At 44.9% G+C, this 22754-nt stretch overlaps 1 protein-coding gene across 1 annotated transcript in view; it reads left to right on the forward strand.

Annotated features, from left to right (window-relative positions):
* Positions 1 to 5120: 5120 nt before the first annotated feature.
* kif21a (kinesin family member 21A) overlaps positions 5121 to 22754 on the forward strand; it is a gene marked incomplete at its 5' end in the record, with an annotated part of 28792 nt that continues 11158 nt past the window's right edge. The window contains 18 exons of the mRNA XM_030790531.1: positions 5121 to 5348; positions 7179 to 7361; positions 8957 to 9106; positions 9554 to 9685; positions 10353 to 10520; positions 10747 to 10862; positions 11123 to 11318; positions 11793 to 11982; positions 12267 to 12330; positions 12669 to 12878; positions 13495 to 13560; positions 15086 to 15173; positions 15652 to 15769; positions 16464 to 16652; positions 16995 to 17194; positions 17736 to 17843; positions 18297 to 18365; positions 22510 to 22652. Of these exons, the coding sequence (XP_030646391.1) occupies positions 5121 to 5348; positions 7179 to 7361; positions 8957 to 9106; positions 9554 to 9685; positions 10353 to 10520; positions 10747 to 10862; positions 11123 to 11318; positions 11793 to 11982; positions 12267 to 12330; positions 12669 to 12878; positions 13495 to 13560; positions 15086 to 15173; positions 15652 to 15769; positions 16464 to 16652; positions 16995 to 17194; positions 17736 to 17843; positions 18297 to 18365; positions 22510 to 22652 (2618 nt within the window). The remainder of the gene's footprint in view (positions 5349 to 7178; positions 7362 to 8956; positions 9107 to 9553; positions 9686 to 10352; positions 10521 to 10746; positions 10863 to 11122; positions 11319 to 11792; positions 11983 to 12266; positions 12331 to 12668; positions 12879 to 13494; positions 13561 to 15085; positions 15174 to 15651; positions 15770 to 16463; positions 16653 to 16994; positions 17195 to 17735; positions 17844 to 18296; positions 18366 to 22509; positions 22653 to 22754) is intronic.

Consider the following 22754-nt stretch of genomic DNA (forward strand, 5'->3'; position numbering starts at 1 on the left):
TTAGTTTTGCGAAATGGGCAAGTCCACAACAGAAAGCTGGAGTTTTTCGACCAGTCTCACGGTGCTCTCCAGCTGACACAGTATCGTATTCTCTTGGGTCTTGTTCTAAATGTTACCTTATGTTTTCTCTAGTCCACTACCTCTGTAGTCATTCAACAGAGATCTCACTGACCCGCAATGGGAAAATGTAACAAGGGGCCTATTTTAAGTATGGCTCTACTGTATCTCGTAATGCTTTCGGGATGACCCGGTCTCTGTTTCTGGTGTGTCCCGTGGTGGACTTGGCCCGGCTCGGTATCTGTTTACCCCAGACAGATATGTCCCATACTGCATTTCGGACCAGTATTCTCTGACTCGGACTGAGCTGCAGTCTGTCATTCTACACTGTGTGCAACCTTTCTGGGCTCTCATGTACAGTGTGTGTGTCTCTGTGTGACTCTGTGTGTGTGTGTGTGTGTGTGTGTGTGTGTGTGTGTGTGTGTGTGTGTGTGTGTGTGTGTCTGTGTGTGTGTGCGCTTTGTGACTTGCCATGAAAAGCTTTGCCATCCCACCTCAGTGCACAACATCAATAGGCCTGTGTGTGTGTGTGTAATGTAGGCTGAACTCTCTTTCTCTCTCTCTCCCCCTCTCTCTCTCTCTCTCTCTCTCTCTCTCTCTCTCTCTCTTTGTCTTTCTCTGGGCAGCCCTCCACCATAATCACCACGCCATCAGCCCTCTCTCTTTCTGCTTTTGTTTGGCTTGCACAGAAACGGTACTTTTGAGTGACCCTGAAGCAAAATGAAGTCTTCCTATCTTCTTCACCATACTTTCTCTCTCTTAAGTAATTATATGCAGTGATGGAGGTCATATGTAATTATTAGAAATCTCTTTACTGGGATATTTGATTACAGTAGCATTAAGAGGTGGTTTGGACTGTAAGCAGAGCTCTTCTAAGAGCAATGGGACATCTCCCTTCCGGCGACTGTATTTCTCCTGTTTCAGACTCAAATCAACTCAGACAGAACATTTAGCCATAAGAGTTGTGCTTGCTGGCCAATCACAAAGCTCAGGGGTAAAGAAATGAACGCTAGGGGCCAATCAGAGGCCTCACTAGATTAGAACTGCCTCACATAAAAGCCCTTCACTGGAAATGGGTAGATTTTAGCTAAATTCCCCCGACTTTTCAAACGTTTTTGTATTTGACTACAGTAGGCCATGGCGTGACATATAAATACAGTAGTGATTGCATCGTTGGGAATTCATTCTGTTTGAATGTTTAAACACATAATGGGTGATTATTCAGCCTGGCTTCCACTTTCATGTTGATTTGAAACAACACTTCAGCTGATATATCGCTAATGTAAATATTCAGCATTACAGTCTATTTAACTAAGCAGTCTCAGCTAATTTAGCACAGAGATAAGCAATGAGAAGTACAGCATTTAAAAAAAACAAACAAACAAAAATGACAAAATATTGTTAACAAAATATACAAAAACAAATTGCTGAATTTGGCAGCATTAAATACGTTTCGACAGGCAGGATAAAGTGTGTCGTATTTTGTACAAACTGTCACAAACTGTCTCATAAACCCTGTTGTGTCTTCGCCCAGAACATGTAGGGTGGGGGGGGGGGGACCAGATGAAAAGGGTATGTGATAAGGGCTGAGTTTGTCTGTGAGTGTGTCGCTTTGACCTTCAAAGCTTGTCTCGTTCAGATCTTCAGAGTTAAGGCTTCTTAAGAACCAAATGCACGTATGGATTTCTGTTCCTAAGCAGCCAGAGAAGGGAAGATTTGCAGCTCTGTCCCAAAAGCAGGCTTTAATTTTTCAGCGGGATGGGTAAAGTCTGTTCGACACGTCTGGGTGACTGCTGATGAAAGACGACAGGCTGCAGGTTAGACACGTAGATGTTCCCCGGCTGTCTCACAGTCACTCATGCATAATATAAAGTTTTCTCTACAACTTATGCTTTTTTTTCCTTTTCCTCGTGTGTATTCCCCTCCTCCATCTGCACTGAGTTGTGTTGTGTACTGTAGCAGGCTCAGACCTGATAGTGAAGGTCACCTTGTTCCTGTTTTTTTTTTATAATTCCATTGCAGGCTCATTAAAAAGAGCATTCATGATGTGTTGCATCAGCATTTCATGCATGGGTGGGTTTGATGGCTTGGACCACTTCCCTGTGCCCGCTAGGTCGGCCTGCTTCGCTTACCCCGGTGAGGGCCAGTTCACTGTGGGAGGAGGTTGTGATGTCATAAACCTGATGGAACTTGTAAATGTTTCTCGCAGTGATGTCATAGCTCCAATAACGCTTTAAATGAAGAAAACAGTGATGTCATAAATGCAGTGGACGCTCAAACAACCGATAATACAATGATGTCATAAAAGAATTCTGATCTTCCAAAAAAAAAAAAAAAAAAGAAAAAAAAAAAAGGTGCAGTTTCACTGGAATGCACTCAGGGTTTTTGGCTCACGGAATAGTGATTATTTCTCTGAGAGTAGTTTCTCCCTCAGCTGTAGCTCTCCTGAGGTTAAGCTACACTCAGCCCAGATTTAATGATTTATGTGGAGCTATAGAGAGGTGTTGAGGGGAGAGGTATGCAGGTACAAACCTGTCCTGCCTTTTCTGAGAGAACTGTGTTTGACCTTGAGAGGCAAACCCTTTTCACACATACTAAAACTGCTGAATTCATTCATGAAATGCATGTCTTAGAAAGATGTGTTCACGCTTCATATCAATTGCATTTCCACATCAGCATCAGTGTTATATTTAGCCTTTAAGTATTTACAACCAAATTAGCAACGTGACGTTTTACTTTAACATGGGAAAGCAATGTTACAGTGCAGAACCACACAGAAGGTAAAAATTCCCTTCATGTTTGGTCTTTACGCAAAAAGAAATAAATGATCTTCATGTCTGTATTACAGTACAGTATTTCAGACTGATGAATATGTAGCCAGGCTAGGACAGATTATAGATTTGAATATGTGCAAACATTAGTATGAGGTGAGGAGGGGTGCATTTGGCCACAGTATTTCATGAGTCATAATTAAAAAGAGTAGGCTCAAGTAGGACAGTTATGAAAGAGTCAGCGGCATCAGGAGAGAACTGCTCATTTCTCTGGGGCCAGAGCTGCTTTTCCATTAGCTGTTTGGAACCACTCTCAAGTTCCAGCTCTCGAACTCTGGCCTGATTAGTCATAAACTATGAGCATGGTTTGACCTCTGACCTCTTCCTGTCAGTGGTGTCATGCTCTCCCACCTTGGCTGATCTTGGCTGGAGATAAAGCTCAAATCTCTTACCAACTAACCTTTGACCTCTCTGACCTTTCAGAAGTCCACAGGGCACAAATAGATCTATCACCTGGCAGCCTTGACCCAGAGGTCTAAAAATTCGTAAATACACACACACACATACACACACACACACACACACATACACACATACACACACACACACACACACACACACACACGCAAATCAGTAGATTGAGGGAGAGCCTGTTGTTTGTGGTGCATAGCAGGATTAGTAATCTGAAATTAGAGTGCTGCTTTGTGTGTTTTAACAGTGAGATTACACGGACAATTACAGCGTTACAGAACCCAAACAAAACCACTAATCAGCCATGAACTAATGAAAAGGATTAGCTCTGTGGTAAATGTGTGTTAAATATGAATAACTTTAATCCTACTGTGACAAATTCATCATGTGAGCAAACAAGAAGGGGCTCCATATTAGCCCAAAGTTTCAGATGGATTAGAGAAAGCCTTTGTTTTTTTTTCTTTGGTTTTTTGTTTGTTTGTTTTTTGTTGTTGTTTTATTATTCTAATAAAACATTATTAATTCCCCTTTATTTTCAGTTTCTTCTGTCTTGTCGTTTGATTTCTGTATTGCTATACATGCATACATGTGAACCTAAATGAATATTTATACAAATGTTTTATTGCTGCTTGATAAAGTTACTGGATTGTTTTTTAAAGTGAGGAACGTCAGTTATTTGGGTTGATGCCAGTGCATATTAGCTTAATTTGTTTAGACAAATCATTTTTTCAAGAGTTCTGGATAATACAGTATGTGTGAGTAGCTGTGAATAGCAGTTGGTTAGTCCTGTTGGTCTAGAATGGGAAAATAGCCTTGGCACTGAGGTCTAAATGTGTCAGTTTGTCTATCAATAGACAACAGAAATCTCATCCATCCATTTTCTCTACCTTTCACCCCCCCCCCCCCCCCTCCCCAAACCCAACTCTTTTTATGTGAGTGTGACTCTGGTGTAGGGTGGACTCAGTGCTCAGATCCAGTGTCAAACTCAGATACAATGGTCGCTCTGTGCTAGTCTCTGAGTATTGTCTTGTGTCGCTGGATCAGTACAATAGTGGCCTTATACACACACACACACACACACACACACACACACAGAGGGCTTGAGCCAATGCCAGAGCCCACTGTCAGGTGAACAGTCAAAGCATCTGTGTCAGTGGAGTTCTAGACTTTTCTGTAAACCACTGTACGATTTACAGGTGTACAATAAGGATCTATTATGAGTTTAGATATCCATCAACGCGTCATAACTGGTCATAAATGGTGCGTTTTGACTGAAGCCTCAGTTATGTTGCACCCATAGGTTTAAAAAAATGTGGAGTAAAACAGTTCTTTAACTGGTTTGATTTGACCAACATTTAGATTTGTGGATGCCTCTTATTTCATCTTTAATTTGTCTGATTTTTTTTTTTTGTAATAATGAGATTTTAGCAGTTTTTGCTGTGAGATGGAATCACTGTGTCTGACAGTTTAATTAACACAGAGAGGGGCTGCTCATTATCACTGAAGTCATTTTAGCTGCTAGCACATTGTTAAGCCATAATTTTCACTCTGTCAGCATCTCTTCGATTCTTATCTCACCCCCATGTTTCACACACACACACACACACACACACACACACACACACACACACACACACACACACATTTTATACAGATAAATGAGTCTGAGTTTGAAAGTTTTTACTTTACCTCAAACTGTCTTTTGTTTCTGTTCTGCTCAAGCAGCTGGTGCTGTACTTCTCAATCTCCTCATGAAATCTTTATTTTCTCTCCCTCTCTCTCTCTCTCTCTTACTCTCTCTCTCTCTCTCTCTCTTTCTCTCTCAGGATTCGTCCCCAGTTGCCACGGGAGAAGATCGAAGGATGTCACATCTGTACATTCGTGACCCCTAGTGAGCCTCAGGTCATTCTGGGAAAGGACAAGGCCTTCACGTTTGACTATGTGTTCGACATGGAAACGCAGCAGGACAACATCTACTCTAACTGCACAGAGAAGCTGATTGAAGGCTGTTTTGAGGGCTATAATGCCACTGTGTTTGCCTATGGACAGGTTGGTATGATTCCTGGGCCAAGGTGGTTTGAAAGAGAGGCATCTTCATTGTAGCTGATACTTTGAGTGATGAGTATCTTCAATGAATGGAGTAACTCAGTAAAGAACTTCATAGTTCTTAATGGGACTGAGTTGTGGTTCAGGGTCTGGTGTGTGAATTATTTCTCCTTTGATTTTTTTATGTCTAGTTGATTTGTTTTTGAATCATTAATATTTTAAAATGGTCTCAGGCTATATCTGCCCTTTTCTTTCTCATTTAGGATCATTTGAGATATATTTGTCTGAGGAATATGTTTCAGTAATCGTGAAATCGGTGGTGCAGTATAAGAACTGTAGAGCATGGCTGACAGACTTTGATCTGGACCTCTGTCAGAAATTCCTGGGAGAGAATGAGTAGTTCCCCATCAGACCGAAAAACCACTCACACTCACTCACTCTCACCGTCGCTAAGAGTCTGCCTGACGGAGAACCGTAAGGTCTCTGAAACCAAAACAGTTTTAAAAGGAAACTCTTAGCCTAAGTCTTTTCTTTCTGCCGTCTGGAGTGTTTGAGGAAAACAGAGGCCAGTGTTTTGACTCCTAGATATTTTGCTTTGGTTTTAGCGTTGCCACGGCAACTTCTTGACAGACATAAACCACTTTCAGTCGCTACTGTTTTCATTTAATCCTCATTGTAACATAGGACGGCACTCGCTCTTTTTGCCTCTTTCTCTGTTCTCTGTCTCTCCCTCTCTCTCTGTCTCTCCCTGCGTCTCTCTCTCTCTCTCTCTCTCTTTCTCTCTCTCTCTCGCTTGATCCCTTTTTCTGTCTCTCTCACTCTTGCTCTTTCTCAGCAGGGAGTATTCAAATGACATGCAAAGTTTGGATTTTCACACCCCTCTCCCCTCCGATCCCTCAGCCTGTGGTTGCCGTGACGACTGAGTCTTTCCCTCTGTTTCTCTTTCTCACATTATCTCTCTCTCTCTCTCTCTCTCTCCTCTCTCTCTGTTTTTTAATGAGACTGAGGTTAGGAAGAGTGACAGGCACTTAAGGGTGCTCTCTGTTCACTCCACACCTCTGTGATACACACATATATATATTTAATATGCTCTCCTCTCTTCTGCTGCCTTGCGTGAGCATCTGCCCGTGACCTACATCTTTTCACAGGCTGTTTCACCTCCAAACTCTGTCAAACGCTCCACATTCACTCAATCCCGCTCATCCGTGTCTGTGTGTGTGTGTGTGTGTGTGTGTGTATGTGTGTGTGTGTTTTTTTTCCTGGGCTAATCCCAGATTTATCCCCACACAACGGCCTGATCCCAGAAAACACACACATTCCTGACCTGCTAGTCTAATCTCACAGGAATCATCACATCCAGAAAGTTACAGCTGAATAAAATGCAGGAACCGGACGTACAGTGTGCATGGAGAATGATGTTTAATGTCCGTTACTTATAATGCATACCACTGCTGTTGTGTATACTGGGTTCCCTGCAGCAGTGACTGGTATGTTTTCAGTGTGATAAAATGTGCTGATCGCTGAGTGTGAAAGGAGCACTCCCATCTGTACTGTGTGTGAAGAGGAAACAATAACACATTTATTCAGTGACACAAGAGAAGATTACATGCTGAACGTAGATATTCTTGATTAAAAAAAGAAATGTTTTTGTAATCCAGAGAAATATCTAAGCCTTAGGAAATAACAGTTTTTAAGGGAGTGAAGACATGGTTGTTAAGAACTGAAAAACAGGCGTATGAAACTGTGATTTTTTCATTCTTCCCTTTTTTTCCCTTTGTCTTTTCTTCTCTCCTCCTCCTCCTCCTCCTCCTCCTCTTCCTCCTCCTCTTCCAGACGGGCTCAGGGAAGACGTATACGATGGGCACGGGCTTTGACATGAACATACTGGACGACGAGCTGGGCATCATCCCGCGGGCCGTCAGTCACCTCTTTAAGGGCATCGAGCAGAGGAGGCAGGCTGCCACAGAGCAGGGTCGCCCCGTCCCAGAGTTTAAGATCAACGCCCAGTTTCTGGAGGTACTGCCCTCTTCTGGCCGGAGGCCGAAATCGCAGAAATCACCACAACGGGCTGACCGAGTCGCAGTTCACACAGTTCCATTTTCACTTTTAAACAAATTTAGGTCCATCACATGTAAGAGCAAATAGAGCAGTTTGAAACCAAACCCCTCACATACTGCTTCTGTGTGAGATTTTATAAGTGCTTCATCTGGTCAGATATGGACCTTACTGGACTAATATATGTGTACAGTAAACGAAGCAGCCCTACACTGGACTGTACCCTACTAACCTCTGCCATTCTCTAGCCACTACACAGCAGTGTTTTTGGTTGCTGTAGCGATGCTCGGGTTGGTCTCCCATGGCGACGCTATTTCAGGCACTGTTTTATTGAAGATGGGGGGGGTTATTTATCGCCTCATGCTCCTAAATTAACCCCTGTCAGCGGCCGAAAAGCGGCTGCGTAACTCAGAGGCGGCACAGGGAGAAAAGAAACAGCTGATTTGGAGAGTTGCTTCAAAAAAAGAAAAAATATACGATTCTCAGGAATGTTCATTTATCACACAACACGACGCTCGATATTTCCCCTCCGTCAAACTTTGTCCAGAATACACGATGAAATACATCACGGTCTCTTAAACAGATGGAAATCAAATAAGTGTTTGAGATATTTGAGTGACTGGGCAGTGACCTAGTTCTCTCACTTCTCTCCTCTGCTTTGGTTCCTTCTCTGCCAGAGGAACTAAACTTGTTTAGGGACTGAATTTATTGAAGCAACAATCAAATAAACGCTGCATGGGTGCCTCAGTGGGTCACTGTCAAAACTGCTGTTTACTGTGACTTAAAAAGTGCATGGTCACAAGGAAAGGGAGCCCAAGGCACATGGAACAGGGTCCAGTCATTTAAGTACTTTACAGACATGGGACAGGGTCCAGTCATTTAAGTACTTTGCATACATGGGACAAGGTCCAGTCATTTAAGTACTTTACAGACATGGGAAAGGGTCCAGTCATTTAAGTACTTTACATACATGGGAAAGGGTCCAGTCATTTAAGTACTTTACATACATGGGACAGGGTCCAGTCATTTAAGTACTTTACATACATGGGAAAGGGTCCAGTCATTTAAGTACTTTACATACATGGGAAAGGGTCCAGTCATTTAAGTACTTTACATACATGGGACAGGGTCCAGTCAATTAAGTACTTTACATACATATTTGTCCTGGCTCTGCTGTGATGTAGGCAACTGTTAGTTTTCTCCCTCTTTGGAATCTCCACCTCAAAGGTGCTATTGTATGTGATTAATACAGAGGGGATATGTTAGGTGTTTTTGAGTTAAAGTAAATGTAATTAATGTAATTCTAATGTGTGTGTGTGCGTGTGTGTGTGCGTGTGTGTGTGCGTGTGTGTGTGCGTGTGTGTGTGTGCGTGTGTACGTGTGTGTGTGTACGTGTGTGTGTGTGCGTGTGCGTGTGCGTGTGCGTGTGCGTGTGTGTGTGTGTGTGTGTGTGTGTGTGTGTGTGTGTGTATGTGCGTGCATGTGTATGTGTGTGTGTGTGTGCGCGTGTGCGTGCGTGTGTGCGTGCGTGTGTGTGTGTGTGTATAATAATGCAGTTATATAATGAGGAGGTCCTGGATCTGTTTGACTCCACGCGGGATATGGAGTCGAGAAAGCAGAAGTCTCATATTAAGATCCATGAAGATGCCACCGGGGGAATCTACACTGTGGGAGTCACCACACGGACTGTGTCTTCTGAGGCTGAGGTGTGTGTGTGTGTGTGTGTTTGTCTCTGTGAACATGTGTGTGTGTGTGTGTGTTCGTCTCTGTGTATGTGTGTGTGAGTATTTTTCTCTCTGAATATGTGTGTGTGTGTTTGTGTGTATTTATCTCTGTGTATGTGTGTGTGTGTGACTATTTATCTCTGTGAATATGTGTGTGTGTGTGTGTGTGTGTGTTTGTCTCTGTGTATGTGTGTGTGAGTATTTTTCTCTCTGAATATGTGTGTGTGTGTGTGTGTTTGTGTGTATTTATCTCTGTGTATGTGTGTGTGTGTGTGTGTGTGTGTGTGTGTGTGACTATTTATCTCTGTGAATATGTGTATATGTGTGTGTGTATTTATCTCTGTGTATGTGTGTGTGTATTTATCTGTGTGTGTGTGTGTGTGTGTGTGTGTGTATTTATCTCTGCGTGTATGTGTGTGTGTTTCATAGATGATGCAGTGCCTGAAGCTGGGTGCCCTCTCACGTACGACAGCCAGCACTCAGATGAACGTCCAGAGCTCCCGTTCTCATGCCATCTTCACCATCCACCTGTGCCAAGTCCGCATCTGCGCCAAAGACAATGTAGGTTGGCACCTGACAAGCCCTTAGTCTACAATCAATGGTTTCAGACACAGACTCACTGAAAACACATGTCTCTGTATATATCTATATCTATATCTGTATCTGTAACTACATCTACACTATATCTGTGTCTATGTCTGTATCTAAATTTATATCTATATCTGTGTTTATATCTGTATCTTTATGTCTATATCTATTTATATCTCTATATTTATCTGTATCTCTGTGTATGTCTGTGCTGTTCTGCTCTGTAAATAATGTCCTATATTATGATGTGTAATATTATTACACTTGTGTTATTTTTGGACATGACACAACTTGTATGTCATGTAATGGGAGTCACCTCTGTGACAGAATGTAACCGGCAGGTGTTCCTTCCTGTTTAGTGCTAGTTGTGTAAGTATCTGTAAGCCTGTGTGAGTGCCACTGTAGACATACAGTACTGCTTGTCTAATGGCGCCTGACTCCCCCTCAGGAACCGATTTTTTTTTTTTTTTTTCAGTTCATTGGAGTGATACTGTTGTCAAAGTCAACTCGCTAACACCTGTGCAGTATAAGAGTTTTGCAATTACTCTTTTTTTTTTCTCCATTTAGGTGTCATTAGCGCACTGAAGGGATGGAGAATGAAAGTCAAAAATGAATTTTGTTTTCTTTTCTTCTCTAGCAGGACATAGAAACAGACAACCGTCTGGCAAACGACTCCGCAGATTTGGATGAGTTTGAGACGCTGACGGCCAAATTTCATTTTGTGGACCTTGCTGGGTCTGAGCGCCTGAAGAGGACTGGTGCCACTGGAGACAGAGCCAAAGAAGGCATCTCCATCAACTGTGGACTGGTGTGGATCCCGCCCAAAGCTACAGCTAATCAATACTGAGCTAATCACACACTTTTCCATTCGGTTCTAAAGCTTGACTCTGGAGGACTGTAAATCTTTTATCTATTTCCATCTGCTGTGTGAAAAAAACACCCATCTTATCTCATATGAAAGAGACAGGATTAGAAGAATTTTCTTGAGATGAGTTATTCAGAGATGTGTGTTGTGTTCTGTTTCCATGGTGAAGTTGGCGTTGGGGAATGTCATTAGCGCTCTGGGAGACAGAAGCAAACGGTCAACGCACGTGCCTTATAGAGATTCCAAACTTACCCGTCTTCTTCAGGACTCACTGGGTGGGAACAGGTGTGTTTGTGTGTGTGTGTGTGTGTGTGTGTGTGTCTGTGTGTGTGTCTGTATGTCTGTAAGTCTGTATGTATGTGTGTGTGTGTGTGTGTGTGTGTGTGTGTGTGTGCGTGCGCGCGTGTCTTTTTATATGTGCACAATTTATCAGATGAGATGTTTCAGTCTTAGCCAAAGCAGACATGTGTGTGTATATGTATGATATGTAAATCACTCTTGTTTGTTTGTTTGTTTGTGTGTTTGTTTGCTTTACTGCCGGACAGCCAAACAGTGATGATAGCGTGTATCAGTCCATCAGACCGTGATTTCATGGAGACTCTGAACACGCTGAAGTACGCTAACAGAGCACGAAACATCAAGAACAAAGTGGTGGTGAACCAGGACAAGGCCAGTCAACAGATCAGCGCTCTGAGGACAGAAATCGCTCGCCTGCAGATGGAACTCATGGAGTACAGAACGGTGAGAGAGAGAAAGGGAGAAAGAGAGAGAGAGAGAGGGAGAGAAAGAGAGAGAGGGAGAGAGAGGAACAGAAGTATGTTAATCTGAATAGAGGACAAGTAAAGGGAAAAGGGAGATGGAGTGAATTTTATGTGTAGATGAGAAGAGAGGAGGCAGAGAGTTTTGTTATTGTGAAGTGAGATAATGAACAGTTTCAGTTTGGGTGGGTTTATCTGTCTGTCTGTCTGCCTGTCTATCTGTCTGTCTGCCCGTCTGTCTTTATATGCGTGTGTAGGGGAAGCGTAGAGTAGGTGAGGATGGTATAGCAAGATTAAAAAAATTTTTTTTTACCTATGATTTGTTCATGTGTGCGTGTATAGGGAAACATGTGACAGGAGAAGATAGTATGGAGTGATTAAATATTTTTACATATGTATATTTTTATTTATATTTTTATATTTTATTGTGTGTGTGTGTGTGTCTGCGTGTGTGCAGGGGAAGCGTATGATAGGAGAAGATGGTATGGAGAGCATTAATGACATGTATCATGAGAACACGATGCTTCAGACGGAGAATAATAACCTGCGTGTGCGGGTCAAAGCCATGCAGGAAACCATTGATGCCCTAAGAGCTCGACTCACACAGCTACTGAGTGACCAGGCCAGCCAGGCCCTCTCCAGAGCTGGTATCTACGTCTCTCTGTCTGTCTGTCTCTCTCTCTGTCTCTCTCTCTGCCTGTCTTTCTGTCTCTGTCTCTCTGTCTCTCTCTCTCTCTCTCTCTCTCTCTCTCTATCTCTCTCTCTGCCTGTCTTTCTGTCTCTGTCTCTGTCTCTGTCTGTCTGTCTCTCTCTCTCTCTCTGCCTGCCTTTCTCTCTCTCCCTCTCTGCCTGTCTCTCTTTCTCTCTCTCTGTTGTGGACATGTGTGTGTTGTTGGACATAATGGTGACTGTTGTTGGGCTCTGTGTTCAGGTGAAGGCAGTGAGGAGATTGGGAATATGATCCAAAACTACATCAAAGAGATTGAAGACCTCAGGTAATACAGGAAACCTCTGTCAGAACTTGTCATATAGTGATGAGTGTGTCTGTGTGTGTGTGTGTGTGTGCGTGTGCGTGTGCGTGTGCGTGTGCGTGTGGGTGTGTGTGTGTGTGCGTGTGAGAGAGAGAGGGAGAGAGAGAGCATGCATGCCTGTGTTCATGTATGTGTGGGTGGGTGGGTGGGTGGGTGTGGGTGTGTGAAATGGGATTTTGGACACATATGAGTATAGCGGGTTTTCACTCATAGTTTACTAACATTCATCAAGGATTTCTCATATCTGCTGCCATAACTATATGTGTGTGTGTGTCTGTGTGCGTGTGTGTGTGTGTGTTTAGGGCCAAACTCCTGGAGAGTGAGGCTGTGAATGAGAACCTGAGGAAGAACCTGTCTCGTGCCTCCAGCCGTTCTTCGTTCTACCCAGGCTCCGGAACCTTCTCTCCCGCCCTGCTGGGTCCCGGCCCGGACAAGGAGACCTCCGACATCATCGAGATCGCCAAGAAAGACCTGGAGAAGCTGAAGAGAAGAGAGAAGAAGAAAAAGAAAAGGTAAAGGAAGAGACTCGATGCACTGATGTCATTGTGTTGTGAGATGTCTCTGTGGTAACAGGAGAGAAGGGGTCTGTGTGTGTGTGTGTGTGTGTGTGTGAGCACGTTAGGGTGTATGGTGGATAATTATCCCTCTCTTTGAGAAAGCTTGTGTACTCTGTTGTAAGTGCTGTTGCCTGTTAGGTCTTTACAGTGGAAGGCTGGTTAACTCTGCTCTATAATTACACGTGGGATTGATGCGTGATTGTTACAGTAATGACTGTTATTATGGTGTATGTATGAGAGTGTGTGCGTGTGTGTGTGTGTGCGCGCGTCTGAACTTAGAGAAAGAGAAATCTTTAGGCCAGTGTAGTCTCGGCTGGGTCCACCTCAGTTTCTCCTTTTTCATCCATGTTTGTCTTTCCTTTTCTCACTTTTCTCTCTTTCCCTATGTCTCTCTCTCTCCCTCTCCCTCTCTCTCTCTCTGTCTGTCTGTCTGTCTGTCTGTATGTCTCTCTCTTTCTCTCTGTCTCTCTCTCGTTTATCTTTCTTTCTCTCTCTCTCTCTCATATGCTGTCTCTGTGCACACACCCTTGGTCCTTCCTCGTCTCCTCTCTCTGACCTTTGACCTCTGAAGACTCCAGCAGTTGCTGGAGGAGAGGCGAGAGGAGGAGGAGGAGGAGATGGAGGTGGAGGAAGACAGGTTTGTCCTTGTGTGACTCTGGCCCCATTGTCCCTCCATGCACCCCCCCTCCCCCTCCCCCACCTGTATACCCATTAAAACCAATGCCTGCTATTCAGCTCCAGTCCTGGGATACACACTACGCAGCGCTCAGTGCCTCAAACCTTAAAGAAGGCAGTTCATGGAAAAACAGAGGAAAAAAAAATCTTGATAAATATAATATCACATCTTTGTCCTTAACAAGTAGTTCTGCACTCACAGACCTGATACACTTAACCTTAGGCCCCTAAGGCTGGATCACATTCAGCTAACTGGGTTTATAAAGGATGACCAAGATAAACAGTTTGTTGGATCTGAAGGACTGTAGTTGAGAAATGTTTATTTTAAACCCTCTTAAAGGAAATGCGTCCCTGTCTTTTCTCCATTCTGTTCGTACCTTAAAAGCGACTGCACTGAGAGAGAGCAGGGCAGTTCATTGGTAACAGAGTTTAAAGATTAACGCTACAGCTCTTACAGATGGAGGTAATAAACTTCTGTGTGGCTGGAGCCTGGCTGTTCAAACCTTGGGCCTCACATAGTCCAGCAGTGTATCGAGGAAAAAAAAGAAAGAAAGAAAGAAAGAAAGAAAGAAAGAAAGAAAAAGAAACAGTCCATGCAGTTGTTTTAAGGTAGGATCATGTTTGGTGAAGAGCAAACCTTGCATTTTCAAAGGTAGTTGCCACACTTGGAGAATGACTCTTTACAAGTTTCTCTTCAATTCTCTCAGGTCATTGGTCAGTCAGACCTGAGACAGCTTCAGTTCTCTCAGGTCATTGGTCAGTCAGACCTGAGACAGCTGCTGTTCTCTCAGGTCATTGGTTAGTCAGACCTGAGACAGCTTCAGTTCTCTCAGGTCATTGGTCAGTCGGACCTGAGACAGCTTCTGTTGCGCTCTCACTGCCGTGCTCATTAAGGGCTCTTTTAACTGGTTTTCCCTTATGGCTGTCCAATTAAAGTGAATTGACGTTCGTTAGAACCACTCCATGGACGGCAGTGTTTTCCAGTTGGCTCTGTCTTCTGCTGCACTGCTCCAAGGAAGAGCCAGTTTTGCCTCTCTAATGCTTTATTTATTTATTTCTGTTGTTGTTGTGAGATGGGGTCTGGTAACTGCCTACTGTTCTCTCCTGTGCTGACATTTTCTTTTGTTTTTTTTTTTTTTTTTAGTTGGACCATCTGGCTGTAACACCAACCGCGTTATTTATATATATTTTTTTCTCTTTTATTTTCGTTTTCATTGATATTATTTTGAATGATTTAGAATGCTCGTGAATGCTCTTTAACCTGTTTTCAGGTCACCTGCTACGCTGATGCTCTTGTGTTCTGCCGCACGTTCAGTGTTCATGTCTGCCCTGTCCTTGCTCTGCTTTCAGAATAGAGAGACTAGAGCCGTGGCACATACAAGAATTTTTTATTTTCCTCTGATTATATACGTGTGTGAATGTGTTTGTGAGCACGGATTAAATCATAAACCCGGAGATTTTGGTGTTTTGTGACCCGTATCTTCCAGCGTTGCCAAGGAAGAGGTCCCTGACAACGAGCCAGAGAAAGGGACAGAGAAGGAACAGTCTGAAGCAGCCAATGAGGAGACAGAAATGGTACAAACAGTAACATCACCATATCTGCTATGAGGTTTTTGGCTAAGGGCTCATCTTGAAGTATCAGTATTCGCCCCCCAATGAACAGCTTTTTCGTATTAAACGAATTGGGTTGAGCGGTTCAAATCGAGTATCTTTAACTCTAGACACTAGCACAATAATTATATGAAGTGCCAGACGGGGCACATATATATATAGTGAGTGTCTCAGAGTAAAAACTGTCATTAAGGTCTATGTCATTGAATTGTTAGGATTTTTTTAAGTAAAAACTGATCCTTGATAGTTACATGCCTTTGTCTTGAATTTGTGCCTTGGTGAACACGTTGAGTTTATGATGCAGCCAAAACTGCTGGGCAAATGAGGGACTGTAGACTTCTGGGAAATGTTTTAGGACAAAATGAAACAGTTTGTTCCGTACACACATAAAGCACCTGCGTCAAACCCATTTGTGAAAGCAGTAACCTTTTTTGTCCAGCAGGAGGCACAAGAGGGCAGCGAGCGTGAGGACGGCGAGGAAGAGGATGAGGAGGAAGAGGAGGAGGAGGAGGACGCTGAGGATAGTTCTGATGACTCTGACTCAGAGCTGGATGAGAAAGGTGTCTTTGTGTGCAGATGCACAAACCAAACTGCGTCCAAGTCCTTCTTAAATACGCTTTTGTCCACCCTAGTGCTCCCCGATTAAACTCCATAAACGCTGGCTAGTTTACCGTCATTTTCAAATACCCTTTTTCTCCTCACTAGTATTTTGCTGTTAAACTCCATTAAACCTGATTGTGTCACTACATTTTGCAAATACTCTTTTCTCCTCTCTAGTCTCCTCTCTGTCTACGAAACCTTATTTACCATGTTGGGTAAAACGCACTCTAGATCAAAAACTGAGGGGCTTTCTTAGAGCAACGGTCATATAAAGACAAAAACAAAACTGATTTTAAAAATGATTTGGACATAATGGTTTGAAGTTGTTTGAATTTGAATACTAGGATCACAGATCCAAATATTTTGGGGTGCTTCTGCCACCTAGTGGTGAATATTATCTTCGCACTCACTTTGCTTGGCAGCTGAGTCATTGTTTATTCTGTGACAGTTAAGATGATTTAAATTGCGCACACCTGTTTGTGTACCTGCATGTGGTTGCACTCTAAACTGTGTAAGTGTGTATGTGTGTGTGTGTGTGCGCGTGCGTGTGTGTGTGTGTGCGTGTGTGCGTGTGCGTGTGTGTGTGCGTGTGTGTGCGTGTGTGTGTGTGTGTGTGCGCACGTGTGTGTGTGTGTGTTTGTGTGTGTGACACAGAGAACTTCCAGGCGGATCTGGCCAATATCACATGTGAGATTGCCATAAAGCAGAAGCTCATAGATGAGTTGGAGAACAGCCAGAGACGTCTCCACACCCTCAAACAGCAGTATGAGCAGAAACTCATGATGCTGCAGAGGAAGATCAAAGACACGCAGCTGGAGAGAGACCGCGTGCTTCACAACATGGGTACATAGACACACAACTCTCTACACTCACATAGCCCAGGTCAAACCTGTGTACACACTACAGTCACAGTATTTCAACCAAAACCATGGTGACAAACTAAAACTCAGTCAGAGACAACTTATCGTTCTGTCATTTTTGCTCATTTATCTATGTGCATATGTGTGCGTGTGTGTGTGTGTTCGTGTGTGTGTTCGTGTGTGTGTTTGTGTGTGCGTGGGTGCATGTGTGCGTGCGCGCGTGCGTGTGTGTGTCTGTGCGTGTGTGTGTGCATGCATGTGTGTGTTCGCGCGTGTGTGTGCGTGCATGCGTGTGTGTGTGTGTGTTTGTTTATGTGTTTACCAGGCTCTATGGAGTCATGCACAGAGGATAAGACTAAGAAGATTAAAGCTGAGTATGAGAAGAAGCTGAGCATGATGAATAAAGAACTGCACAAGCTCCAGGCTGCCCAGAGAGAACACGCCCGCCTCTTGAAGAACCAATCGCAGTATGAGAAACAGCTCAAGAAACTCCAACAGGAAGTGGTGGAGATGAAGAAAACCAAAGTAAGATGACACCAGAAAACACAGCGTAGCTGTGTTAAGATCAGAATAAGGACAGATCTTGAAACTACTGTGAGAATCTGTATGCATGGTGCACTGAACCTAAATACGGTGAAACAGAGTTAATCAAATCCGTCTCTGGAGGTCCAGAACCCTGCTGGTTTTCAAATCAACCTCACTATGCAGTCTGTGATTGGCAGAAGACCCCGCAGCCCTGTTAGCTAGATGAAAATCAGCCTCTGGTTACAAGGTGAGGGCAAAAAACAGCAGGGCTCTGGACCTCCAAGACGGGATTTGAGGAGTTCTGAACCAGTGAGGCGTGAAAGTTTGAACTTCTCTATAATGTGTAAAATAAGAAAGTTCTACGAGCAAAACCGAGTGTTCATGATTCTGATTGATCTGTCCTGCTGTGTATGCAGCCTGAAAATGACTCTCTTCTTCATACTGATATAATGCGTTTTGAGTTATAAATGGTCTCACAGATTGCAGTAAAAAGCTTCCGTCAGTAGACCCCGCTGACCGTTTCCACGGTAACCGTTGCCAGGTGCGTCTGATGAAGCAGATGAAGGAGCAGCAGGAAAGGAACCGACAGGCGGAGTCACGCAGGAACCGGGAGATCGCCACGCTCAAGAAAGACCAGCGCAAACAGGAGGTTAGCCCTGCAGGGCGGCATGGCAGGAGGATCATGGGAGGAAAACAGACAGACTGTCTCGTAGATGCTTTTTGTTATAGCGCTGTAACAATGAGAAACAAAGTTAGCAGTTATGCCATTATGAAAAGACCCAGTGATACGGTAGCTATAGGGAGACTATATAAACATTGTTTTTGCTACCGTTCTTTTTTTTTTTCTGCTACCGTCGCTTTATCTGTCATTATCTGTTTTATATCTGTTGTAAAAAATTTGCGTGTGTGTTTGTGTGCATATGAATGAGTGGTGTGCGTGTGTATATGAGTCTTTGTGTGTTGTGTGTGTGTGTGCACGCAGAACTGTGCCGTGTATGCATACATTATAAAGCGCTCTCTCTCTCTCACCACATGCAGACCTGTACAGTGTATGTGTAGATTATTAAACGCTCTCTCTCTCTCTCCCCTTTGTCACATGCAGCATCAGCTGAAGTTACTGGAGGCTCAGAAGAGACAGCAGGAGCTCATTCTCCGCAGGAAGACTGAGGAGGTGAAACATGACTCTAATCTCAACACACCCCCCAACACACACTGGTCTCACATATTACCCTACCCAACACACCCTTATCACACACATCTCCCCACTCAACACACCCCATCACACACATCACCTCGCTCAACACACCCCTTTCACACACATCACCTCACTCAACACACCCTGGTCACACACATCACCTCACTCAACACACCCCTATCACACACATCACCTTACCCAACACACCCCCAACACACACATCACCTTACCCAACACACCCCCAACACACATATCACCTCACTCAACACACCCCCATCACACACACCACCTCACTCAACACACCCCCATCACACACATCACCTCACTCAACACACCCCATCACACACATCACCTCACTCAACACACCCTTATCACACACATCACCTTACTCAACACACCCCATTCACACACATCACCCACTCAACACACGCCTTATCACACACATCACCTCACTCAACACACCCCCAACACACACATCACCTCACTCAACACACCCCTATCACACACACTCACTCAACACACCCCCATCACACACATCACCTCACTCAACACACCCCATCACACCACATCACCTCACTCAACACACCCTTATCACACACATCACCTTACTCAACACACCCCATCACACACATCACCTCACTCAACACACCCTTATCACACACATCACCTCACTCAACACACCCCCAACACACACATCACCTCACTCAACACACCCCTATCACACACATCACCTCACTCAACACACCCCTAACACACACATCACCTCACTCAACACGCCCCTAACACACACATCACCTTAATCAACACACCCCATCACACACATCACCTTACTCAACACACCCCCATCACACACACCACCTCACTCAACACACCCCTAACACACACATCACCTCACCCAACACACCCTTATCACACACATCTCCCCACTCAACACACCCCATCACACACATCACCTCACCCAACACATCCCCTATCACACACATCACTCACTCAACAACCCCTATCACACACATCACCTCACTCAACGCACCCCTATCACACACATCACCTTACCCAACGCACCCCTATCACACACATCACCTCACCACCCCACCCCCCACCCACATCACTCCACACCCCTATCACACACATCACCTCACTCAACACACCCCATCACACACATCACCTTACCCAACCCCATCACACACATCACTCACTCACACACCCCCAAAACACACATCACCTCACTCACACACCCCTATCACACACATCACCCCACTCAACACACCCCTATCACACACATCACCTCACTCAACACACCCCTATCACACACATCTCCCCACTCAACACACCCCATCACACACATCACCTCACTCAACACACCCCTATCACACACATCACCTCACTCAACACACCCCATCACACACTCACCTCACTCAACACACCCTATCACACACATCACCTCACTCAACACACCCTGTCACACACATCACCTCACTCAACACACCCCTATCACACACATCACCTCACTCAACACACCCCTATCACACACATCACCTCACTCAACACACCCCTATCACACACATCACCTCACTCAACACACCCTATCACACACATCACCTCACTCAACACACCCCTATCACACACATCACCTCACTCAACACACCCCTATCACACACATCACCTCACTCAACACACCCCTATCACACACATCACCTCACTCAACACACCCCTATCACACACATCACCTCACTCAACACACCCCTATCACACACATCACCTCACTCAACACACCCCTATCACACACATCACCTCACTCAACACACCCCATCACACACATCACCTCACTCAACACACCCCTATCACACACATCACCTCACCCAACACACCGTTATCACACACATCACCTCACTCAACACACCCCTATCACACACATCACCTCACTCAACACACCCCTAACACACACATCACCTCACCAACACACCCCCATCACACACATCACCTTACCCAACACACCCCTATCACACACATCACCTCACTCAACACACCCCTATCACACACACCGCCTCACTCAACACACCTATCACACACATCACCTCACTCAACACACCCCAACACACACATCACCTCACTCAACACACCCCAACACACACATCACCTCACTCAACACCCCCCCATCACACACATCACCTCACTCACACACCCCTATCACACACATCACATCACCTCGCTCAACACACCCCTAACACACACATCACCTTAATCAACACGCCCCATCACACACATCACCTTACTCAACACACCCCATCACACACATCACCTCACTCAACACACCCCTATCACACACATCACCTCACTCAACACACCCCTATCACACACATCACCTTACTCAACACACCCCTATCACACACATCACCTTACTCAACACACCCCTATCACACACATCACCTCACTCAACACACCCCTATCACACACATCACCTCACTCAACACACACTTATCACACACATCACCTCACTCAACACACCCCTATCACACACACCACCTCACTCAACACACCCCTATCACACACATCACCTCACTCAACACACCCCCATCACACACATCACCTTACTCAACACACCCCTATCACACACATCACCTTACTCAACACACCCCATCACACACATCACCTCACTCAACACACCCCTATCGCACACATCACCTCACTCAACACACCCCCATCACACACATCACCTTACTCAACACACCCCATCACACACATCACCTCACCCAACACACCCCTATCACACACTAACAGAGAAGAATTATTAGTCAGTCCCTCAAAACGCCCCACCAATCAGAGCCCTCTGTGGTGTAAAGTAGCCACACATGCTCTATGTTTACAAACTCCAAAACCTCCGTCCACTCACCTTATTTTCAGCTGTAACTGCCCACGTGGTCGGCACCTATTGCACACCTGTCTGACCAAGGAGGGGTCTCCTCTCTCTGTGGTCCTCCTCAAGATTTCTCCCATTTTCCCATTTCCCTCTTGGGTTTTTGGGGAGTTTTTTCTTGCCCGCCATGAGGATTAAGTCAGGGGGTGCCGTCATATTTTGATTTGACTGTTGTGGCCTGTAAAGCCCCTTGAGACTGTAAACAGTGATATTGGGCTCTAAATAAACTTGAACTTGAACTTGAACTTGAACTTGAACCTCCCTGTGCCGTCTGTGTATAGACTCCAAAACCTCCGTAAAATCACCTCCCTGTGACGTCTGTGTATAGACTCCAAAACCTCCGTCCACTCACCTCCCTGTGCCGTCTGTGTATAGACTCCAAAACCTCCGTCCACTCACCTCCCTGTGCCGTCTGTGTATAGACTCCAAAACCTCCGTAAAATCACCTCCCTGTGCCGTCTGTGTATAGACTCCAAAACCTCCGTCCACTCACCTCCCTGTGCCGTCTGTGTATAGACTCCAAAACCTCCGTAAAATCACCTCCCTGTGCCGTCTGTGTATAGACTCCAAAACCTCCGTAAAATCACCTCCCTGTGCCGTCTGTGTATAGACTCCAAAACCTCCGTCCACTCACCTCCCTGTGCCGTCTGTGTATAGACTCCAAAACCTCCGTCCACTCACCTCCCTGTGCCGTCTGTGTATAGACTCCAAAACCTCCATAAAATCACCTCCCCTGTGCCGTCTGTGTATAGACTCCAAAACCTCCTTCCACTCACCTCCCTGTGCCGTCTGTGTATAGACTCCAAAACCTCCGTAAAATCACCTCCCTGTGCCGTCTGTGTATAGACTCCAAAACCTCCGTAAAATCACCTCCCTGTGCCGTCTGTGTATAGACTCCAAAACCTCCGTCCACTCACCTCCCTGTGCCGTCTGTGTATAGACTCCAAAACCTCCGTCCACTCACCTCCCTGTGCCGTCTGTGTATAGACTCCAAAACCTCAGTAAAATCACCTCCCTGTGCTGTCTGTGTATAGACTCCAAAACCTCCGTAAAATCACCTCCCTGTGCTGTCTGTGTATAGACTCCAAAACCTCCGTAAAATCACCTCCCTGTGCTATCTGTGTATAGACTCCAAGCCTTCAGTAAACTCACCTCCTCCCTGTACCCTCTGTGTTCTGTATTCACACTGCTGTGTGTCTCTGACAGGTCACAGCTCTGAGGAGGCAGGTCAGACCCATGTCTGGAAAGGTCAGTCGAAAGGTCAGCCTGCCAGAGCCTCTCCAAGATTCTGCACACCGCCCTCCTTCAGGCCGAACACAGTCTGGGTCCACTGCTACCAACGGAACCAGGTAACAGATGAGTGTGTGTGTGTCTTTGTGTGTGTGTGTGTGTCTGTGTGTGTTTATAGTATGTGTGTGCTCAAAGTCCTCTTTGACCAGATCTTTTTGCTC

The sequence above is a fragment of the Chanos chanos genome, chromosome 13, assembly GCF_902362185.1.
Source record: "Chanos chanos chromosome 13, fChaCha1.1, whole genome shotgun sequence".
Classification (NCBI taxonomy): domain Eukaryota; kingdom Metazoa; phylum Chordata; class Actinopteri; order Gonorynchiformes; family Chanidae; genus Chanos; species Chanos chanos.